The sequence below is a fragment of the Mustela nigripes genome, chromosome 10 (assembly GCF_022355385.1).
Source record: "Mustela nigripes isolate SB6536 chromosome 10, MUSNIG.SB6536, whole genome shotgun sequence".
NCBI lineage: Eukaryota > Metazoa > Chordata > Mammalia > Carnivora > Mustelidae > Mustela > Mustela nigripes.
Genome location: NC_081566.1, coordinates 40,019,957 through 40,039,483, shown reverse-complemented (window position 1 = coordinate 40,039,483; position 19,527 = coordinate 40,019,957). Strand labels below are relative to the sequence as shown.

General features: G+C 54.6%; 1 protein-coding gene across 1 annotated transcript in view; it reads right to left on the bottom strand.

The window, feature by feature from the left end:
- Nucleotides 1-415: 415 nt before the first annotated feature.
- Nucleotides 416-19,527, bottom strand: part of LGR6 (leucine rich repeat containing G protein-coupled receptor 6) — a 116,369-nt gene continuing 97,257 nt past the window's right edge. Inside the window, exons 7-18 of the mRNA XM_059414077.1 lie at nt 19,213-19,281; nt 16,775-16,846; nt 16,494-16,565; nt 15,169-15,237; nt 13,833-13,904; nt 12,668-12,733; nt 11,614-11,685; nt 11,094-11,165; nt 9,321-9,446; nt 8,215-8,375; nt 4,027-4,107; nt 416-1,815 (exon numbers count right to left, since the gene is read on the bottom strand). Of these exons, the coding sequence (XP_059270060.1) occupies nt 560-1,815; nt 4,027-4,107; nt 8,215-8,375; nt 9,321-9,446; nt 11,094-11,165; nt 11,614-11,685; nt 12,668-12,733; nt 13,833-13,904; nt 15,169-15,237; nt 16,494-16,565; nt 16,775-16,846; nt 19,213-19,281 (2,188 nt within the window). The 3' untranslated portion in view covers nt 416-559. The remainder of the gene's footprint in view (nt 1,816-4,026; nt 4,108-8,214; nt 8,376-9,320; nt 9,447-11,093; nt 11,166-11,613; nt 11,686-12,667; nt 12,734-13,832; nt 13,905-15,168; nt 15,238-16,493; nt 16,566-16,774; nt 16,847-19,212; nt 19,282-19,527) is intronic.

The following is a 19,527-nucleotide window of genomic DNA, read 5'->3' as shown; positions in this document are numbered from 1 at the left end:
TATGCACTGTGACTCTCTGAGAAAGGGACAGAATGTGTCGTATCTTCTAAAACTGATTTGAACAGTCTTTTTGCATGTCCTATCTTGAGATTAACAGGACACAGGAGACATTTCGTGTCCAATCCGCAAGTCAAAGGGCAGATGCCTGGATGCCTTTGGCGGTCCCCTTATTATTATTATTTCCCGGTGAGGCCCCCCTGCCCATTGTACCCTGATCCTTGACCTGCTCGGCTCCCCATCCCAGTCACTCTTTTGTGCTTCCCTCATCCCTCATTCTCCTCAGCCAGACAGATGTCCAGATCTCTGGTCCACAGCTTCAGATGTGAGAGGGAAGAGGCCCAGAGGAAGACCAAGGGGAGGACCCCAGGCCAAGAAGCACATGTTGGAGATGGCCATGGAAGAGAGGAGACCAGTGGAGCCCAGGGCCCCGGGACTGGGCCATCCTGCTGTGGATCACACTGTGGAGTTTTGGTTGAATTTATTTTACAAGCAGCCATCATTCGTGGAATGGGAGGAGAGGGGAGGGAAGACATGGGAAGAAAAGAGTGAGAAGGGACATTTATAAGTGTGAGGCAAAGGCAGAGCCAGAGGGCTGGAAGGCCCTGCCCACTGACAGGCCCCCACCAGCTGACATGGCTCCCTCTGCCCTGAGCAGCAGTTCTCCATCCATGGAGGGTGGTGGGTTCCCAAAGTGGGTTCCCTCTGGCTCTACAAAATGGCTGCCCTCCAGCCTGGGGCCCCCCGGCTGCTGACAGGAGATGAGGGTCACTGAGGGGAAGCCATAGGTCTCCAGCCCGGGAGGTCGCCCAGCCTCAGAAGCTTCCAGAATGAGATCCACATCAGAGAAGGCCACCAGGGCCTGGGTAGAATCGCAGGAGCTCTTCTCCAGCTCGCTGGCAGCAGCATGGGCTAGGGGACCTGGGGTCCCTGGGCAGGGCCAGAGGCGCCGCAGGTCATCCCGGAAGTGGGGGTTGAAGAGCAGGTAGAGCAGCGGGTTGAGGCAGGCAGGCAGGGGTAGCACCACCAGTAGGACAGACTTGACGGCCTCTGGGGTGACAGGGAAGAGCCCCAGCATGGAGGCGAAGCTAAGGAAGGCCACAGGGCAGTAGAGGAGCCCGTCGGCAAAGATGAGCCACGCCACGTGCCGCACCATGGCGCAGTCCCACACGGCCTCAAAGCCGCCCCGTGGCAGGTGGCAGTAGAGTCTGATGTAGGCAGCGGCCACGGCCAGGAAGCACAAGGAGTTCATCATCACCAGGGCCACGGCAAAGCCCAGCGCGGCCGGCCGGCCCTCGGGCGCAGCGTAGGGCAGGCAGAGCGGGGACGCCCCATACTCTCCCACGGAGGCGAGGGGCAGGGCCGCGGCTAGCCCGGCCAGCAGCAGGCAGCCCAGGGCCCCTGCTCGGACGCTGCTCAGGGAGGGGGCCTTCCCGTAGGCCCGGACACAGGAGACGGAGACGCTACACTGCACTGCGGCCAAGGTGAGCAGCAGCACGGAAGCCTCGGACCCCAGGACGGCCAGGAAGCCTGTGGCCTGGCAGCCCAGCCCCATCTCCCAGCGGGCTCCATACTGGGCGAACTGGCCAAAGGTCAGGGCATCAACAGACGCTAGGAGGCCACAGGATATGCCGGTTAGGGCATTAGCACCCGCGATGGCACCGATGACGAACTTGACCGGAGGCAGGGGGCCAGGCCCACCTGCGAAGACACTCAGCAGCACCAGCCCATTACAGAGCACGGAGAGCAGCACGATGGCCCACACAGCCAGCCGGATGCCCCAGCTCTCGAAGAGGTGCTCACAGGGCTTGAAGGGGCCTGCGGGAGAGGGGATGAGACGTTACCCCTGGGTCCGAGGCCGCTGGGCCTAGGTGCTTGGGATGAGGCTGGGGAGGCTGACCCAGCCTCTGTCCCCAACAACTCCCGGGCTGACAGGGGCAGACTTGGTCTCTGAGGACTGCCAGGTGGGGTGGGGGGTATGGGGCAGTGGGGACATATATGCAGCTCTTCTTCCAAGGAGCTGCAAATGCAAGGAACACTCACCCAATACATGCAGAAATAGAAACACGTAATAAGCAAATTTGTACACAAAGTACATAGTGCAAACCCAGGCATTGAGGAAACGTTCAGCAAAGCAGACTTTCCAAAGCATTTCGGAGCAAGGAAGGGATGAGACGGCATACAGGAGTGTGCCATAAAACGGGGGCATCTGAACTGGGATACGGCAGAGCTGGAGACACAGAGGTGTGGGGGGCTTCCCGGAGAGTGACCAGTCCACATCCCCAGGCTCTGCTTCTCCCAGTTAGTGCCCAGGGATCCCACCGTGGATGACGTGTTGTACCTGGCTGGCTTTCCCTTGCTCTGTGGTGGGGAGAGAGACCACGGTCGGTACTCACAGAGTCAATCGGTATTCGGAAAAAAAAGCATAATAAGTAAATGAAAACACAGATGACTCTGGGTTTTTCCAACCTGGTTTTGCGCAAATGGTTGTGATGGTGGTGTTTTCTGTCTCTCCCCTCAGGTTCTGTCCTTAAATCACCCTGTAACTTTGGACACGTTATGTCTTCATTTCTTTTGGCTTCAGACTCCTCTTCTGCAATGTATTTCTAGTCTAAGCTTGGGAATTTGAGAGGCTTTTGTGGGAACTATTTTTTAAACATATTTTTTTTCCGACTACCATATAATAGATGGTCATTGCAGAAAGTTTGGAAAATAAAACATGGAAAAATTAAAACTGCTTATCATTCCACCTCTCCAAAAGAACTCATCGTTTTGGTATGTCTCCTCCCATTTTTTAAAAGATACATACAAACATATATGTTTTTAAACTAAACTGGGATTTTCCACATATAGGCTTTAATTCCCTTTCTTAAGTTAAAATTTTATTATGCACACTTTCCCAAATCTTTATCTTCCTCCAAAACGTGTTTTCCATGTCTGCGTAGTAAATACTTGCTCATATGGATGTACCATAATTTATCTGACCATTTGTACGATCTATCTTTAAAGCAAGTTCAAGCTAGACTTTGCCTTTTGGAGCCTCCTCTTTTACCTCATCACTGCTGATTATTGGTTTTCAGAGGCGAAATTTCTGTGGCAGTGTGAAGCCTGTGGGTTTCCAAGTCAGGACGAAAACACCACCTGTTTCCTCCAGACTGCATTGGTGTTCTTGCTCTGGGATGACACTAGAGGGCGTGCTATAGCCACTGAGTGCTGCGAGCAGGTGCTGGCAGTCCTTGAGCACTGTTTTAGCTCAGAGACAGCAAGAGCGGCCAAGGGACACGAACCAAAGACAGATATAAAACGGAAAAATGGAGGGGAGGAGAAATAGAGAAGCACACTGTTCATTGCTTTCTGTTCTTTCCCAACAGTTTCTGTCCTGGCTTAAGTAATGTGCTACTGCCTTCTGGGGGGTGGCCTGCTAGGATTTTATACCCAGGGGAAGGGGCTTCTTCCCTCACTGCATCAAAGGGAAATAGAGTTCTCTTTCTTTCTTTTCAGTAAGATTCAGGTGAGACTCTATAGGACATTTTCTCAGCTGTAAGGGCTGCACAGTCCTATAATGAGTTATCCAGGGGTACTATGGAGTTTTTCCACGCTGGAGAGTTTTAAGAAAGAGAGCAGAGAGGGGGGGGAGAAGGCAACCTTTCGGAGGCCCATCTGACTCTAGGATTCTGTGACTCTTAGACTGAGGGGACGCTCAGAAGCAGCGCCACACACCACCCAGAACAATGGGGTCAAGACATTCTTCACTGCTTCTCTCTTCAATGAGAGACTTTCTCTAGGATGTTTAACTTCTCATTGGCTGATCTTTGCTTTGACTTCCCTCCCCCCGCTGTCACCCCTCCCCTACTGTCCCCAAGAACCACCAGAAGAGGCTGTCTTCCCCTCAGAATGTTGGCTTTTAGGCAGAGAAAGCACCTGAAGTATGGTTATAAACATGCCAGGCTGAATGAGCATCTCATCTAAATAATTGGGTACTCCTTCCCCAGTCCTGCCCCCAACCCCGTGCCAAGGCACCCATCTCACCTGGAATGGGGCTGCACTGGACACTGGGGTGTGGCTTTGTGTCCTCCATCTCCAGCTGGAGCTCGTCCAGATCCAGGTCATCTGAGAGGTGAGACCAGAAGGTGGCTTGGGGGCCAGGTCTTGGTGACAATCAAGCCCCATCTTTCTTCAAATGCCCACCTCTTTAAGCTGCCATCCCCAGCTCATTCTGCTCGGCACAGGTCATCCCAGCAGCCCTGCACATCTGTTCTACTCTTGGGTGAAAAGAGTTCTGTTCCTATTATCCACATGTGGATTATTTGCATTGTCTGTTCTTCACGGCCAATTTTCATCTGAGACTTGCTTGTCTTGTCCTGTAACTGAGCACGCACGTCCCCTCCAGGCAGCCTCGTTACTGTGCTAGGTTAGTACGTGTTAGAGTTACCATGTTGGAGTTAGGGTGGAGGCTGCCTTAAAAATGGGAGCTGGTAATCAAACAGTTCTCCACACTGGCTGGTCCCCCACTGTAATTCCCTGTCCAGTTGTGAACACCACACGCAAGAAAGAAAATCTTTTTACTTTTATTTTTTTATATCTTCGGAGAAAGAGAGAGAGATAGAGAGAACACCCAAGTCCTGGGTTGAGGGGCAGAGGGAGAGACAGAATTTTTTTTTTTTTTAAGATTTTACTTATTTATTTGACAGAGAGACAGGGAGAGAGCAGAAGTAGGCAGAACAGCAGACAGAAGAAGAGGGAGAAGCAGGCTCTCCGCTGAGTAGGCAGCCCCATGCAAGGCTCTATCCCAGGACCTTGGGATCATGACCTGAGCTGAAGGCAGATGCTTAACCAACTGAGCCACCCAGGCCCCCTGAGAAAGAAAATCTTAAGCAGGATCCATGCCCAGCACAGAGCCCGAAGCGGGGCTTGAACCCATGACCCTGAGATCACTACCTGAGCCAAAATCAAGAGTCAGACACCCAAGTGCCCCAGGAAGGACATCTTCTTAAGACAGAGTAGTGAGCTGGACTGTATTCAGAGGAGGTGAACCAGGGAGAGTGAGCGAGTAGAAGCCACACACTTGAGAAATGTTCGAAGCCCCTGGGGGATTAACTTAGTCAAGGCAAGACTAAGTGGGAAGACCGTGGCCGTCCTCCAGGAGCTGAAGTCCCATCAGGCATAAAGGAACTGTGCTCCTACATGCTGTGTTGGTGCAGAGGGCAGAATCAAGAAGGGTCATAGAAGGAGACGATTTAACAATTCAAATGAGCTTTCCTAGTTACTAACACAAATAAGCTCCCACAGTTAGAGCTGACAGAGAGGTGGGCCTGAGGACCCAGGGGCTGCACGCCATGCCTGCCATCTGCTTGGGCTTCGGGCAAGGGCAGAGCAACTTGGGGATGAGGAAGACACGGTCCTGGTCTCAGGGAACTCATGGAGACAGAAGAGGATCCTGCAGTCGTGGTGGTATGAACCGTGTCAACTAACAGATTTGTGTGCCAGTGAGGCTAAGAGTCTCTGAGCTCCTATGCCAGCTCCGCTCAGCGAGCTGTGGTCTTCACGGTCTCATTAACCTTTCCGGCGGTCGCACGAGGCGGGTGTCCTTTGACCTCATTTGACAGATGAGAACACTGAGGCTCATAGAAGCGAAGGCACTTGCCCCAGGTCTCCCAGTTGGTGTGCAGCAGGGCGGAAGGCTGACCTGGTCTGTCTCACTACAGAGCCCAGGTATTTAACTGTTATGCTTTCCTGATTGGTGGGGGGCGGGGGGCGGCCTGGAAGGAATGCGGGGGCAGCTTTATAGATGCACAAGCTGGGCATCATTTGTCCCCAGAGGTGCTGGAACAGAAAGTCCCAGATAAGAGAAAGGGCAGTTCTAAGCTGGATGAGAGGCAGGTCTAGATCATCTTTACCAATCCTTCCCATTCTAAGTCTAGACCCTGCGGTCCCTTAGCCTAGGAAAATGGGATTACAAAGATAAATCCATTGTTAAGGAAACTCTGTAACTTGTTTGAATCAAGTAGGAGTTTTTTTCTCCTCTTAGTCACTACGGCAGGGTTTCTTAAACCAGAGCCTATGAGCTCCAGGGGTGTTAGGGATAGCTTGGGAGTCCAGAAATTCTACAAGAATTTTGAAATGATCACCTTAAACATCTTACCATTTATAAAGACAAAACGCTTGTTTGCAGCAATAATTCATCACCGAAAGACTTTTTAAAAATAAGACTTCGGTTTCTCTAGTGAGACCAGGCAAGTTGTCTGAGGCCCCAAGTGGTAGGAGAGCCCTGCTTTTCTTCTGAAGGACGCCTGTAAGGCACCAGGCCTCAACGATAGCGCCCCGTGGGCTCGTCCTCCACCACACACTAACAAGGGGTGCCTCTGTGTCATGCTTGTCCCCATCTTTGACTCATGTGGTTTGTTTCCTTCCTCCCCACTTAAAGGGTAAACACCTTCAGTTGGACATTTTCCCAGGAGGCAGAAAGGCTCTGCAGAGCTGCCCTTGGCCCAGACACCATCAGGGCGGGCAGGAGGCCGAGGTGTGCCCACAGAGAGCTGGCATTTCCTCTCCTCTCTACCTTTCATTCCCTGCCACCCCGGCTCTCCAGAATGGAGCTCAGCAATTCTTTGAAATCAGAATGCATGAATGAAACACACGGGCTGAGGCCTGCGGACTCCGTCTGAGGCTGGGAAAGTCACAGCCAAGGTGTTAAGTAACCACTCTTGAAACGAGGAGGAAATCAAATCTGGCTGCAGCCGAAGCTCCTGGCTTTCTTCCTCAAGGCTTATTAGCTCCCACAGGAAGTGGGGGGCCCTGCCCCAGCTCCCGTTACCAGCGGCAGGCAGCCCACGATTCTGACGCCCTGTGGCTCTCCAAGACCTAAGCCTGGTGGAAAGTTTCACCTTGAGGAAGGAAAGTTTCCATTCCTCTTTCCAGCCCCCTGAGGGAGTGTACAGCAGACAGACATCCGGGAATGTTCCCTGGGGACAGCTGTCTGCCGGCCCAGAGCCAGCCTGGCCGTTGGGCTCTTCAAGGGGTCCTGACGCCCTCCCTGGGGAGGGGTCTGGGATAGAGACCCCAGAGACCCCTTAACTGCTTGTGGAATACTGGCCTCCATAAGCTGTGTTCCAAACTACACAACACGCCGTCCCTCCTCACACACACGGGGAGGGCCCACCCCTGTTCCCAGTAGTAAGAGTGGCAGGTAGTACCAGGAGTCATGCTTTGTTCACTATGGCCTGTGAGATATGTAGTATCGTTCTCACTGTACAGATCAAAAAACCCCAAAAAACAAGGCTCAGTAATGTTGAAGAGCTTGTCCTGGGCAACACAACTGGTAAACGGGGTCACTGGATTTAGAACCCAGGTCTGTCTACACCACCGTTAGATGCTTTTCTTACATGTTTTCGTTCTGACTTTTCTGTTTCGCTTCTCCATGGACATACTGTGGAGAGGGGATTAGAGACTGAAAACAAAATTCAAATATCAGGGGCCCTTTCTTGCTTCCTCCTGATTCGACCTGTGTTCTGTCACGTGGGGTGACGGTGAGGGGGACAGAAGCCCTCCCTGCTGCTCTCTATCTAAGACACCGGTTGACAGATGGTCTCTCGGAGCCCCCTCAGCTGCCTACTTCCACCCTTCCTTCTTTTACAACTGTTCTAGAAAGAGACCCATGTGGCCCTTCTCAATAAGGTCCTCTTGCAGCCAGTGGCCTCTGAGGGGCAGGAGGACTTGGAGAGTGATAATCCCCATGCTGTTCCACTCGGCTCTAGGACATCTAGTGAGGGGACTTTTTTTTTTCTTTTTTTAAACGGAGGTTTAATTTAATTGACTTAATTCAATCCTGCTTGGCTCAGGTTGATTGAGAAAGTAGGTGTCCTCTCTGAGAATGTAATCACAGGGCCCATGTAGCCAGGAGGCAGCCATGGAGAAGGAATGTGCAAACCACGAGGGCAAGAGTGCTCCACAAGATGCAGCTCAGGGAGCACGTTGGGGACCAAGAAGGGCGTGGCAAATATGGAAACATTACTACTGTCCTTGTCATCATCTTCTCCCCAAGCACCTTTGGGCTACGTTCTTAGAGAGACAAGGTGCAAACAGAGGTCACCTCCCAGGTCCCCCTTGGGGTTTGCCTCCGCAGCCCCTGCCAGACCTCTCTCAGGGTCCCCCGGGCCTCCTCCCTAACTTCTTCTCCACGGCTACCTACCCGCCTTGCCCAGGAGCCCCATCACTCACAGTGGTTCTCAGCTTGTCCAGCAAGAAGGCCTGAGGGTCTCTTTGGAGCCTCCTCCTCCTCAAGGTGAAAGTCCTCAGCCTCCCACTGTCCAGAGGCCTTGAAGAAGCTGGCACAGACGCCGTAGGCACAGCACTGATAGGCATAGGGCACCTCCAGGATCCTGGGGGCCAAGGGGGCACAGGGGTAAAATGAGCAGCCTGAGGGATGGTTAGGCGGCCCACCCAGGGACCCAGCACTCAGCACCGGCCCTTCAACCCCAAAGCACCCTGATGACAGTGCAGGCGGCCCTCTGGGCTTTCTTTGTACAAATCCTATAGCCTCTGAGCATCTGCCAATCTTTTCCTCACTCATCTTGAGAATGAGATGGGAAGATAAATTTTCTGTCCTTTATGGGGTCCCCTCAGTAGGCTCAGGGCTGGGACCACCTCATCCAAGATCACACAACACTCCAGTGCTCTGCTCCTCGCCCAACCAGCAACTCTTTTTTTTAGATCTCAGGAGACAGGGATTCTCATAGTGACTCTTGCTTCACCCTTGCCCTGTCCCCCAGCCCCACCCCTGGGCACAGCAGAGCTAAATCTGGTGCCCTCTGAAGGCGAGGGCTGATGCCCCCAGGCCGCTCCTTAGCTGGCAGTTGAGGCGGCCTGGGCCACACAGGCTGTGCTGCTGCTGCAGGCAGAAGGCCTGGATGTCATTAGCACCAGGGACCGGCCAGGCGGCTTGTTTTCCACTCCTCAGTGCCCTGGGCTCAGCCCTCACCGCAGGGGCCCAGATGCTGCTCAAGTGAGGACAGGCGGTCTGCGTGCCCTGAAGGGGACAAGGAGCAAGGAGGTCCGGGGGCCTGCGCCTCATCTTCCTCCTGTCCTCACAGGAGGTCTCAGCAGCCTAGGGGCTGCTGCTGGGGACAGAAAGAAATACTGTGAATGAGACGAGGAAGGGGAGGCACGAGCCCTTCCCACTGAGGAGTGACCAAAGCCTACGCCTCTGGGCCATCAGGTTTTTCTCGAGGTAAAGCCCCATGGTGTTCCTCTCTCTGTCCCTCCTTGGCCTCCCCAGCTACTCTGGGGCAAAACTATCTGGGGATGGGGAAAAGCCAGGCCCTCACCTCAGTTTCGGGAAACTGTCCTTGGAGAAGGCCTGGGACAGAGCCAGGTTCCCTTTCAGCTTCAGATGCATCAGGCCCCCAAGTCCAGACAGGGGCAGTGTGGCCAGCTGGTTGTCCGTCAGGTCCCTAGGACAGTGCATGGTCAGGGTTATTGGCAGTCAGTGGGAATGCTGAGGGGGCAGGGCTGAGCTGAGGGTGTGACCGGGGTGCCTGGGATAGAAGCAAGAGGAGAGGAGCAGAGGACAGAAGATCAGCGAAGAGAGACGAAGACACGAAATGCTGGGGCAGGAGGATGGTCAGGGATTGCTAGAGGCACCATCCCTAACTCACTCACTCACTCACTCACTCACTTATTCATTCATCAAATACTGGGGGCCAACTACATACTAGGGATTGCTCTAAGGTAATGTCAAGCCATCCCAACTCCTAGGTCACAGAGTTCCTTAACCACAGCTCCTATGCCCAGTTCCCAGTCCCATCGGAGGGTCCCTGTCCACCCCCCTAGGGCATCTGCCTGTACTTGCCTCCCTCTATTCCCCCACTTTTCTGACGACATGAGAGGCCAGAGTCAGGGATTGGACAGAGCCGGCCTCTGACTACAAGCAGGGGTTTGGTCATCTGTTCTGTTTTGGGGGCTGGCTTTGTAGCCAGAGATGAGGACATGCACGGTCTTCGACTGGAGACACATTACAGAGAACCAGCACTCCAAACCAAATACCAGCACCACAGACTGTGCGTCGTGGAAACAGCCTGGACTGGAAGGTAGGAAACCTGGCGCTGTCACCGACTCCCTGTATAACCAAGGGGAGTCACAAATTTGCCTGAGTTTCAATGTCCTCATCTTTCAAGGGGATAAAAATATCCACCCTACCTATCTGGCAGGAGCAGAGCAAACAGGAGAGGGAAGACCGAGGTGTGAGTTTTGCAAGTCTCCGGCCCAGAGCCTAGAGAGTGGCAGACAGGAGGGGCACTGTGAACCTCCTGGAAGGCTTGCATTCTGGCCTTGCTTTGAGCAGGCTTCTCCCCTGGGCCTGGAGGCCTCTCCTGTGAAGTGAGGGATTGGGCTAGATGATCTCCAAGGCCAGGACTGGAGGCTAGCCCGTGGAGTCTGGGTGTTAATCAGAAAAGGGTCCTATCAAGATGGACACATCTTTGGGACATGGAAGCAGCCAGTCAGTTACCGCTTGGGTGGGAGCCCTTGTGGAGTACACAGCCTGCACCACAGTGTGTGACAGTTCCACCAGAAGTCCCTTCCAGCTCTGACCGAATGACCATGCAGCCAGCACTATATGCTCCCTGTTTGCAGCCTGTGTAATTTAGGGAAGCTATGAGCCTCTGCCTCCCTGCAGAATGGCAGCCCTCTAGTGTTACTGCTCATGTGGGGGACTGTTGAGCTGAGACCCTGGCTCCCACACCTGCTGCCACTGTCCCAGGTTGTGAAGGAGTTTTGGGCTCTAACCTCCTCTCTGTTGGCACATGTAGAGGCTGGGGGAGGGCCTGAGACCAGAGGGGGTGGGAACACAGGGCACTGAGGCCACTAAGATGTTGCCAAACGTTAGCAGATGAGGTTCCAGAGCTTGCAGGAGTTTATCAGGACCCACGGCCTGTCAAACGGACTGTCAGAATGACTGATGAGGCTGGGATGTGCGGTCAGACATTTGTGCATGTCCCCACTCTGGGGTGGATCCTCCCCTCCCCCCCCCCCCCCCCCCCGCTGGCCTAGGGTCCCCACTGGTCTCCATCTAGTGGGAGGAGGGTGCAGAATGCACTTACAGCTTGACTAGGGAGCGTAGGGTCACGAAGGCCTCAGGGTGGATGGACCGGATGGAGTTCCAGCTCAGGTCCCTGTGCGCAGAGAGGGGATTACAGGTGAGACCCGGGACATGTGCAGGGCTCCCCGTTCCCATCCTGAGTTCTCCTTCTCACACTCCCATCTGAGCTGCTCCCAGGAGCAGAACCCTCAGCCTTTCGGGGAAGGTACCTGCTGACTGGCTGGGGCCACAGAAAAGGGGATTCGGCAGATTGGCCTCAGAATCTCATCAGCCCCTGGGCACCAGCTGGAGAAGTGTCTTCAGAAGCCATCTGGAAGGGGAGGCACCTCTCCTGGTGTATGTGTGTGTGTGTGTGTGTGTGTGTGTGTGTGTGTGCGCGTGCGCGCACTGGGGGTAGGGATACCGAGCAGGGCAGTCTTGTGTCTGCCACTGCCACGTACGCTGTGGGTATGGAGTGTGCCTGAGAGAAGAGCACAGTGGGCCCCCATAGGGTCCAGCCTGGGATGCTGCAGGATACTTACAGGGCTCGCAGGGAGCTCAGCTGGCTGAAGGTGTCTGCTCCGATCTCCCAGATGCGGTTGTGCTGGAGGCCTCTAGGGCAGCAGGAGAGACTAGATGAGCCAATAGGCTCAAGCCCTGGCCCTGTTCCACGCCCCCCGCGCACTATGAGGAAGAAAGGAGAGCCCCCCACTTCTCCTGGCATGGGAAGAAAGGGCCCGCGGAAGTCACCAGAATTAAAGGGAGCACAAGGGGATCCGGTTGCCTTGGGTAAGTGGGTCAGGAGACAAAGCCACAAAACCATCCCTGTGGCCCAGAGGGAGTCAGTTTCCAGGGTTCCCACCGGGGCTGGCTCCCAGCCCAGCCCACCTCGCTCCTGCGTTCTCCGGACCTTAGTCCAGCAGCAGAGCACTGCCCCGCCCTTGGATGACCCAGTGACAGGCCCAAGCTGGGGGGCGGGGCTCACTGGACTGCTTGTCTGAATGGGAGATGGAGCATGTCCCTCTGTAATGTTGAAGACCCTCTTTCCTTTGGCATCTAGACAAACAGGACAGACCCTCATACCCCTATCCTGCCTGGGCCCCAAAAGGCATTGCCCTACCTAGGGTCAAGGGACAGACATAGAGGCTCAGGAGACCCACCAAGCTTGAAAAAAACCCGAACAAACAAACAAACAAGCAAACAAAAACAGAAGCTGAGTGAAAAGAGTTTAGAGAATTTTTCAGGTGATTTTTTTCCTTGTCAAATTTGAATCCTAGGATTCTTCTCCTGTGTGTGAGTGTGTCCCACCTCCTAGTGCTGATGGGACCCTGGCCCTCCACTGGCCCTAATCACTACTGCCTTTCATTGTTGTGGTTGACCCCCAATGAGCTACCTTGAGACTGTCAGGGTGGGTCCATCGTCGGTGGTCCCTGGAGGCCTTGTCTAGGCCTCTGCTGAGCTCCCAGCCCTAACCCTTGCACTCAGCCAGCTCAGAGAAGGGAGAAATGTCCGAGTGTGCTCATTGACCCCCACTCCTCAGACTTGTCCCAAGTCTGGCTTGCATGCCTTTACCTCACTCCCATGCCCCCAACTCACATTTCCTCTAGCTTCTGACACCTGTGCAGGCTGGGCAGCTCCTCGATTTGATTATGAGACAATTCCCTGGGGGCAGAGAGAGAGAGAGAGAGAGACCCCAGGTGAGGGTGAAGCTGGGGGCCAGGAGAAGCAGCTCCGCAGGGTGCGCCTTCCCGTCAAGCAGCCGAGGGCTGGGAGGCCCCTGCAGGGATGCGGCTGTTGTTGACACGCCTCCCAGCAAGGGGACTTCCCTTCCTCCTGCTGCATCCCAAGGCCTAGGGGACACAGGGAGGGTCCTGGGGGGTAGGGAGACAGGAAATATGAGGGGCACAGAGATGAGAAAAGGAGCAGAAAGTGCCGGGGCTCTGCGGCAGCCAGCAGGGACCATATCAGGACTTACTGGGCAAGCCGGTCACAGCCAACACAAGTAAACATCCCTGTAGTCCCCACAGAGTCCCAGGGTGGGGGTGGGGGGGTAAGTGGGGGCCTGTGGAGATCATCTGGCCCAACCCCTTCATTAACAGATGAGGACTCTGAGGCACAGGGAAGGGACAGAACCTGCCAAGGACACACTGCCAGTCAGTGGCAAGGCTGGAAGCTGAGCCCACGTTTCCAGACACCCAGGCTAGCACAGCTATGGACGCAGTGTCTCCTGGGTCAGCCTCCCCATCCTGAGCTGCGGGTCCACGTGGAGAAGCCTCACATTCCAAACGGATTCAGGAGGGAGAACAAAACTCCCCCTGACTTCATAGGCCACTTAAATGCCTCCATGCTTCCGGAAGACCTTAATGTTCTTACTAGATAAGCAATGCCACTGGCTGAGCAGCTTTTATGTGCTAGCACTCTGTGCTGGGTGCTGGACAGACATTTTTTTCAACCCTCACACATTTATCCATATTTTGCTGATGAGGCATTGAAGCCCTGAGACGTTAGAGAGTGAGTCTAAATTCATATAGCTACTAAGTGGGAAAGCTGGGCCTTAAACCCTGGTCAGACTCCAAGGCCATTGTCCCTTTGCCCCGAGCAAGAGAGGACAGCCCAGTCCCTCCCGAGAAGGTACTCCACAGACTGTCCCATTCTCCAGCAAAAGAAGTAACCCACTGGGACAGAAGCAGGAGGGGCCTCTGCCAGCCCATGGGAGCAAGGGCACAATGCCAAGACTGGGGAATACTTGTGAGCCACTCACAGCACTCGGAGCCTGGGCAGCTGTTGGCACATCCCCGGTGGGAGCAGCCGGATGCCTGCACGGGTCAGGGTCCTGCAGGGAGAGCAGAGACAGAGCTGGCACCAGGCCCTGCCATCCCTGGTCGCCACCTCCAGCTCTGGGCCTGATGCTGACACGGGAGCACAGAGCTGACAGAAGAGAAGTGGCAGAAAGCACAGGGCAGGGGTGGGGCTATAGGGAGAGAAAGGAGCAACTCTAGCATCTGAGCACAGAGCTCCCCTGGGACTGGAGGCGGGTGGGGGTGGGCAACAGAGAGAGACACAGCCCAGGGGCTCGGCTCTCTGCTTGGCGGACAGTTCCTGCCTGCATGGCCCACACCCCACCCACCCATCGGGTCCCCACCCATTGTCCCAGAGAGGGCTCCGGCAACATGGGGTATGTAGGACAGGAACTAGAATCTCGTCTGCCCTCCTTAGAGAGGGAGGGGGCATAGCCATGGGCAGGGAGTAGATAGGAAAAATGAAACAAAACAACCCCAGTGGAGCCATGGGAACCTTGCACAGAGTCTGCTCCCTGTGCCCCGGGGAAGAGGGAAGGGGTGGGAAAGAAGGGAAGGACCTGGGGCTGGGACAGAGAGGGCTGTGGGGCAGTTTTGGCTAGGGACAGGGTGTCCCAAGAAATACCCAAGGCCAAGGTCATTCTTGGGGAACTATTACTTCCCTCATGGAAAATTTTCCAGATGCCAGCAAATCTCGGGGAAGACAACAGAGGCACAGAGGAGAGAGCGTTCCTGTCTGGGCCATGCCATGAATGAGCTGTGTGATGGGGGGCAGGCCGGTTGGCTTCCTAACACTCACTCTGGGTGTTTGCTTGATTGTTCCATTCATCCTCTTAAATGTGTTGAGGTCCTACTGTGCTCTGGCACCCCTCCCCCACTCTACAGGATATAATAATAGAATATATGAGAAAGTCCTTGTTGAAATCGCGATTCAGAAAGGCAAAGGAGATGTGTTTCCACAACCCTTCTCCCCTGTCACGGGTCTTCAGGATGCTTACAACTTGGGGTTTGGAACTCTGAAGGCATGCCTGAAAAATCCAAGCATGGTCAGGAGAAGACCAGCCTCCTCACCCCCAAACCATCTGCTACCCCTGGCCTTGCCGGCAGCAGTGCCACATCAGGAGATGGCCATGGATTCCTGGGGCTGAGCCAGGTGACCTCTGGGCCAGGCTGGAGCTGGCAGCAGAAGCAGGCCAGATAAGGGCCAAGCAAAGGATCCTTCCAGCAGCCTTCCAGGGGACAGCTCCTGGGGGTGGAGCAGGGGCATGCATGAGGTGGAGGGTGAGGGTCCCCACTCACAGGATCTCCAGGCTGGTGGTCCCTTTGAGATCTGGAAACTCCTGGATGTCCGTGGCACCATTCAGGGATCTGGAAGCAGATGCGACACACTCTGAAGGTTGGGGTCAGAGCATCTCGATATCTGGGCTCCCCATCATCACTGATCTCTCTGATTTTTGGGAAAATGTCATCCTTCTCCCAGCCTCAAAATACCCCAGCCACTCAGGGCCTGTAGGAGAGGGGCTTTGCTCAGCAGGGTCCATACCGCTATTTCCTTAAGTTGGCCCAGGCCCCTAGAGCCCTGGCAGAGCCCCCAAACTGGCATCTGGGTCCCAGCATGTAAAACACAACAAATGCACAAACAACAACAACAAAAATACAGGCAAGGGACATGGGAATGGACTCTGTCTAAAAGGCTCCAAGGTGGGTGTTTCTGAAAAAGTTCTTGGCTGCAGGGGTTTGGGGTTTGCTTATTAGAGTCTGAGAAAGGGTCTCCCCTAAATCATCACCCACTAAAGCACTGTCACCACCTCCCCACTGGCTCTCTCCCAGACAGCTTTAGACAGATGGCTTTTCCCCTCCTGTCCATCCCCTGCCGGTGAGGACAGGGACCCAACCAAAGCACAGCAAAAAAGGGTCCTGCCAGACCACAAGGAGGCAGTGTAGGGTCCAGAAAGGAGCCTCTCGGAGCTGGAGACCAGGGGCCTAGCTCATGGCAGAGCGGAGCCCGGGAACCTCGAGATCCATCCACAAAATGTGCTAACAACCCCTGCGTCATGTGGTTAGAATGGCAGTGAAACGTGGTAATGGACATGAAGGGGAAGGGTGCACTTGAAAAGGCTAGTTATGCTCCTAGGATGCCCTATGTTGTGTGTTAGCCATGGAAGATTTTTGAAGTGGGACTTGGGCTGGGAATGAAAAGAATGGGAGAAAGGAAACAAGAGAATGCTGTTGGGCCCAAAGTAATAAAGATGGTACGGCAAAGGGCCGAGGGGTCCATGCTCCAAGGTCACTGGAGAACCAGACCCTGATCCCAGTTGTTGGTTTCTGCAGCAAAAGTTTCTGAAACAGCTCCCTCAAGCAGGACCCTGAAGACGCCAGATCAGACTCCTGGGCTCTGGAGGAGGGCCCTCTTCCACTCATCTGGGATCCGGGATGAAGCCACAGGGAGCTGACTGGAGGCTGTTTAGAGCAGCCGGGTCCGGGAATAGTCCTGAGCTGAAGCAGAGGCCGCAGCGTCGGAGACCAGGCCTTGCAGTGGGGACAGCGCCCTGCTGGTGTGACACCTGCAGAAGGGGGGCCAGAGGCGGCGGGAAGGAGGGAGGCCTCAGAGAGGTCCAACTTACAGTGTGTGCAGTTTCGGCAGGTACTGGAACGCTGACCTCCCCACAAACTGGATTGGGTTATCATAAAAGTGTCTGGAAGAAAAAGACCCGAACATCGAATTTAGCTACTTGGCCCTTTGAGCTGGGACCCAGGCCGGCCGATCTCTGCTTTGTCCAGGAAAGCAGACCAGGAAAGAGCACACCGGGGAAGTCCCCCCACTTGCAGAATCCTGCCTCCCCAGGCCCTGGCCCCTCTCCCAAAAAAAGGCACAACACCAAGAGACAGAGAAGTGAGGACTCACATTGTCTGCAGCAGAGGGTTCCCCATGAAGGCCTTTTCTGGGATGGCCTTGATGTTGTTGTTATGGAACCCCCTGGAAGACAACAAGTCAGTAAGGACTTGGAAAGAGGTGTGGAGAGGGAGAAAGAGAATTCCATGAAGCATCCAGAAAGCTGACTAGAAGGGCCATAAGACCAATGAGATGGCAGCCCGAGATTCCAGGTTCACCTCTGCCTGGGATGTGTCTGCTTCATTCCATCACACACCTGTCCTTTTCTCCAATATTTGTGAAAAGAGTGAAAAGTAGAGCCTTAGGGAGCAGAGGGGTGGGGCTTGGGGGCAGCAGGCTGAGTTCAGACCCCAGGACATGCGTCCTCTCCTCAGTCCCGTGTGGCAGGAAACCTACGGGGTCCCCAAGAGGTAGCTGAGAGTGTGTGAGAAAAACAGAGCTTCTGGGGGTTGCAGGAATGAGAGATGTCCCCCAAATGGAGGCTGGCTTGGTCTTCAGGTCTGGAGACTAAGGAATCTAGAAGGACAGCGGCCACAAGATGGGAGAGAGGCAGCGGGTGCTGAGGGACTGGGTGGCCTCGTGAGGAGGTGAGAAAGGAGGGGCCCTCTCCAGGACCCGCTCCAGGTCCCAATGTCCAGGGCTCTGGAAGCCAGGAATTACAATTTGGTTAGTTGGGGGGAACATTAGAAGAAACAAGTTGGACTGAGAAACACATGATCCAGCCTGAGCAGACCCCTCCCAGCCACCCTCATTTTCACGGGAGATTTCTAGTGTCTCCTCATGCCTTCCTTGCCTCCACTCCTCTCTCTCCTCCCTCCCCTCCCCTTATTATTTCCACTCTCATGCTCTCCCCGCAGGTCCCTGCAGACACCCTCAGCCCATATGACCCACCTAGGCTGCTCTCCCCACTCATTTCTTTGTTAACTCACTCGTTATACGTTCTTAGACTCCTCCTTTGTGCCTAATGCTGAGCTAAGCTAAGCTCTGAGAGATTTAGAAGTTTAGAGGCCTTGTCCTCAAGCAGCCTTCTCTCAATAGACAGAGAGATACAGAGACAGACAGACAGACAGGCAGACAGACACACACACACACACACACACACACACACACACACACACACACTCCTATACTCATTGGCAACTCATCGGCAGTGGAGGACTTCCAGTAGTTTCTCACCCCGACCCTTCCCCCACCAGGTGGTCCAGCTGCTCCTTCTTGGCTACACACATCTAGCATTTACACCTTCCAACTTTGCACGGGGGGGCAATGGTGGGTGGCATAGGGTTGGTCCTGAAGGTCTCAGGTGGTAGTTTGAGTAAAGATACGAGGCTACTTAAAAGTGCGGGGCTCTGCTCAGAAACGTCAGGCTCGGGGTGCCTGGGTGGCTCAGTCGTTCAGCGTCTGCCTTCGGCTCGGGTCATGATCCCAGGGTCCTGGGATCGAGCCCCACATGGGGCTCCCTGCTCAGCCGGAAGCCTGTTTCTCCCTCTCCCGCTCCCCCTGCTTGTGTTCCCTCTCTGTGTCTTTCTCTGTCAAATAAATAAAATCTTAAAAAAAAAAGAAAAAAGAAAAAAGAAAAGAAATGTCAGGCTCCCTTAATCTGGTCCCACTTTACTAACAATAGATCTCCTACTGTTTGCCAAGAGACTCTCCCCCAGTAAGACTGGCCTCTTCTGCAGTCTCTCTGCCCATTCAACTTCCACTCTCCGCCTGCCTCCTCCATTCTTCTGTCTGAACCGCCTCCTCCCCTCCCCTGCCACGGCCACCTAAATCCCATCCATCCTGTAAAGCTAATCTCAGATGTGTTCGTCCACAGTGTTCTTTCCACGTCACTCTGGATTCCCAGTCATTTTAGCTACTACTGTACCATTAGAGCTGGAATTATATACCCACCTGAAGCTGCTCTGCTCCCTGACAGACCTAAAAGATCCCTAGGGACAGCCCAGGACTATCTGACTCCCGGATTGTCTTGAGCAGCGAGCATAGTGCTTGGCACAGTCGGTGCTAAAACCGAGGAACAAGAAGTGGTGTCTGCAACGAGCCACAGCCGGTTTCTCAACTCTTCCCTGGAATCCGGTGCTGGAGCAGTGACCCCGCTACCCAGCCCCCAGCTCCTCTCCTCATTCATCTCTGGACGCACCCCAACCCAGGTGGGGGGGAGTGCTGGGCCCAGCGACCGAGAGGTATTGTGTGCCATGTGTCCCTCCAGGCTGGAAGAGCCCACAGCCATTTCTGCTGATGACAGGCCACTCGGAAACGCTCCGTGCCAAACTAAGGAGGCCTGTGACTACTCAGACCCGCACCGGGGGCCGGGGAGGGCACGTGGCTCCGGTTCCCACAAGGACCACAGGATAGGAGGATGTGAGGGAGGCCCAGGGCCGGCGGCTCCAGGCCCTGCCCTTGGGAGAAGAGCGAAGAGGACACCCCCAGAACGCAGCAGAAGAGCTTACAGTTCCTGCAGTCTGCCCAGCGTCCGGACGGCGACGGGGAACTCCTGCAGCTCATTATAGTTCAGGTCTCTGGAATGGAAAGCAGAGCTGTCATTAGACGGGTGGCTTCACAGGGCATGTCAGGGCCCCCGAGAAACACAAACTTGGCTCTGGGACTGGCCGGAGAGATGCGTTTTCCAATTTGTCAGATCCAGCTGTCAGTGCCTGGAAACACATTTTTGGAATGTTCGTATTCCATTCCTACTCCACAAATCCTCAGGCTTGAAGGCTTCCTGGCAGCGGAATTGTTTTCAGGAGACCCATGAGGGATATGGA